At 43.5% G+C, this 3,430-nt stretch overlaps 1 protein-coding gene across 1 annotated transcript; it reads left to right on the top strand.

Annotated features, from left to right (window-relative positions):
* Positions 1-424: 424 nt before the first annotated feature.
* Positions 425-1,701, top strand: LOC106529240 (butyrophilin-like protein 1; the record flags this gene model as incomplete). The annotated part of the gene is given in 2 exon segments (XM_014024596.1): positions 425-769; positions 845-1,701. Coding segments are annotated over 2 exon segments (539 nt in total), but the record flags the coding sequence as incomplete, so codon positions are not given.
* Between the last annotated feature and the right edge of the window lie 1,729 nt (positions 1,702-3,430).

The following is a 3,430-nucleotide window of genomic DNA, read 5'->3' as shown; positions in this document are numbered from 1 at the left end:
CACACACACACCTGTTGTTTTAACTTTATTCCTCAACAGCCGGACTCTTTCAGGAAGTGAAACTTGAAAATTTTGTTTTTTGAAGGAATTTAGTTTCAAACCTTTCTGTCTTGTAGTGTCAGCTGACCTGAACGCTGCGCTCTGATTGGCTGTTTTCCATCGGCTGCTCTGATGTTTCCCGCTATCAGAGTTGAACATGTGTTTCAGAAAAAACTCAACTTTGTGTGATTTTTTTTTAGTCGAAGATCCTGTTTCATCTTGTTTTTCAAACCAAACTGAAGCATTTCAGATGAACAAAGCAGATTTATTTGGATAATTCTAACTTGTTGTTGAAGCGTCGCCATCTAGTGGTGATGAYTTMATCAGRAYTTATATTCTRWTGATACATTTTGTTTYAAATTTGTTTTGTTTGTTGTGTTTTTAGTTGAGATCCACATCCGAGTGGTCCTGAATCGGACCGTCACCCTGCCGTGTCGGGCTCCCGTCATTTCTAGCCCCGTCCGGTTCTTGGAGTGGACCAGAGTGGACCTGGAAGCAGCTTATGTGTTCCTGTACCCAAGYGAGCGGGTCCAACCAGACCTCCAACATCCGTCTTACAAGAACCGSGTGGACCTGCTGGACGGGCACATGAAGGACGGAGACGTGTCCTTGGTTCTGAAGAACGTGACYAGGTCTGACAGCGGAACATACGAGTGTCGGGTCATCCAGAAAGAACCCGGTTTTGGTTCTGAGCCCGTCATCATCGTCAAGCTGAAGGTTGTCCCTGCAGGTGAGTTCTGAGGGTCCAGCTTTTCTCAGCTGGTCTGAGTGGACTCTAAGACTCAAACCTGGTTCTGATCCGCAGATCAAATCCGTYAGGACAAAGAGGACAAGAAGGAAAACCGAAGAGGAGTCAAAGACTTCAGATTTGAAGTTGGACACACTGGAAAATATGTTGGAGCGGTTCTGCTCACGGCTCTGATGGTTCTGCTGCTGGTTCTCATTAGAAGCACATTCAGGTCTGTTCTGGAGCAGAACCGCAAACCTGTGTCTGACTGATCTGTTCTGAGGAAGACCTTCAACAGAACCCATGTCTTTGACACGGGTCACATTATTCTGTCTGCAGAACCAGAACCACTGCTCTGTCTAAGTTCTGTTGGGTCTCAGCTCAGGTTTCATCCTCAGAGCCAAAATTCAGACTGTTGTGCAACCAGTGGTTCCTACATCCTTCCTGCAGAACCGAACCTCAGGAGAGACTCTRTGTTTGATGTCATAAAACTTTATTTTTATTACAAACTCAGGATAAAACCTGCTCTCTTTGGTTTTGTCTTTCAATCCTTGTTTTTATTGATAGTTTTTAAATGTGTTTATGAATGAATCTCTCTGAATGTCAGTTTTTATTCTTGTGATGGAGCCGCAATAAAGAGGAAGTTTACTTTAACTCTGATGTTCTTTACTTTTCCTAGAATTCATCTTATATCTGCAGAGTAAACAAAGGTCTCTTCAGTAACTTCCTGGTTCGGTTTCAGCTGCGTTTAGCTTCGCCTCTGTAGGGGTCACCTCGAGTGAAATTATCTTGGACTCTCAGTCCTCTGATGGGCCTTCGAAGGGACAAACACTCTGTTCCACTTAGAACTGGATTTAGGCCACCTCAGGTCGCCTTAACRTTTCAGAGAGACATTCTCTTCACTCTAAATCAGATAATAAACAGAAGAATCTTCATCTTATTTGATTTATTGTTCTCTTAACTGAAAGTATTACTCATTTTGATAATCAGAGAATGTTTATCAAAGTTACAGGAGAAGAGAGGACAGATCTCTTTTCTCCCTCAGTATGATTNCGGTCCTGCAGCAGGAAGTTCTCTCTCACCAGCAGGAGGCGCTCCGAACAAAGAACCACAGAGAGAGAAAAAAAACAACAAGTTAATGAAAGCCAGATGCACTCAAAACTCAGCAGCAAAAAAACCCCACTCCTGGCTGCACTGCCGTAAATCACTTTAGACAGGACAAAGAAGCTGCAGCAAGAAAGAAAAAAAAATTTGAAGCACCCCCACCATTTGGTTTTCAGCCCAAACCGAGCCAAGTCAATACACAAATAAAAACAGAAAAAACAACAAAACCCCACATTTAACATCAAACACACATTTAAGACAGACAAAACACACAGGCCTGCACTCCCTTGCTTGAACAGAACTTTAAAAAAAAAACAACAAAAAAAAAAACCCATGACATGTCTCCCTTTAAACTTCCAGAAATTAGACGGAGCTTCCACCACCCAAACTTTCTGCTACCTTCCCGGCCTGTTTCATCGGAATTAAACAGTACTCAGGCCTCAAAAAGACACTGCAACCGGTTACTCTTATCCGGGCAAGATAACAACAGAATCAGGCTGAACGGCCCTGCACAACCACTCCCTACCAGTAGCTAACAGGGCAGCAAAGGACGTCTTCCTGCCGACCCGTATCACAAGCCACGGAGGTGCGGCCAACACTCATTACCAGAGATGCATCTCATACACTTTTTCTTCAAAAGTACGCGTACATTTACTCATAAACCACCAGAGAACACACGCTTAACTCTGCGGCGGGCGACACGTCATAAAAAATAAGAAATAGCCTAGCAAGTTTGGACACACAAAAACGAACAACGACAGAACACCAGAAATTACACGGAGCCCATCACTGCGGCCAACCGACAAAACCTGTATGAACCTCCCTGAGTCTCAAAGGCATAAAAATAAAAAAAAAACAGAAGTAAATACGGCCGATATTACCCACGTTAGTTCAATATTAACCTTTTAAGACTGTTCAGGCCTGGATCGTGACGCCATTTTGTCGTGTTCTTCTCGGTTCACTTTCAGCTGTCGGCAGCTGGGACCCTCCGTCTCCCAGTCTGCTCACGTCTGGTGCTGCTTTTCTGGTGGGTTGGTGGAGCGTCTTCCTGAAGACTTGTTGACTGTTAAAAAAAACTGTTCAGCTAACACAGGACTGAAAAAGGTGACGATAATTCTTCAGCTTCTGGACAAGTTTATTAGCGAGAGACATAGGGACGTGTCCTCACAGCGAGATGGAAATTGGGCTCTGAACAAAGGGCGCGCTCACGCTTCGAGGCGCACTCACATTCTTAAAGGCATAGTACATGAAATTCACCACAACACCTTTCAGCTGAGTCAGATTTATTGACAAGAAGCATCATTACAGCACAGAAATGATCAACCAAACACACATTTCTTTACTGTAATGCAAAGTTTAGATGCTTTAAAGACCTGCCCATCTTCATGATTCTGTCTTTGTTCAGAAGCTAAACTCCGCCCACATGATTCAGTGTTTTCAGATCAGATCTGACATGTTGGTCTTCATCCACGTTCAGCCCTCTGTCCTCTAATTGTTTRTCTTTCAGTTCACGATTGTCTCATAATTTGTTTTATGATAATCTGTCCAACTAAATAAAGT

Source organism: Austrofundulus limnaeus, unplaced genomic scaffold (genome assembly GCF_001266775.1).
Source record: "Austrofundulus limnaeus strain Quisiro unplaced genomic scaffold, Austrofundulus_limnaeus-1.0 Scaffold429, whole genome shotgun sequence".
NCBI classification, from domain to species: domain Eukaryota; kingdom Metazoa; phylum Chordata; class Actinopteri; order Cyprinodontiformes; family Rivulidae; genus Austrofundulus; species Austrofundulus limnaeus.
The sequence above is the reverse complement of the archived record's forward strand: the minus strand, read 5'-3'. Positions and strand labels throughout refer to the sequence as shown.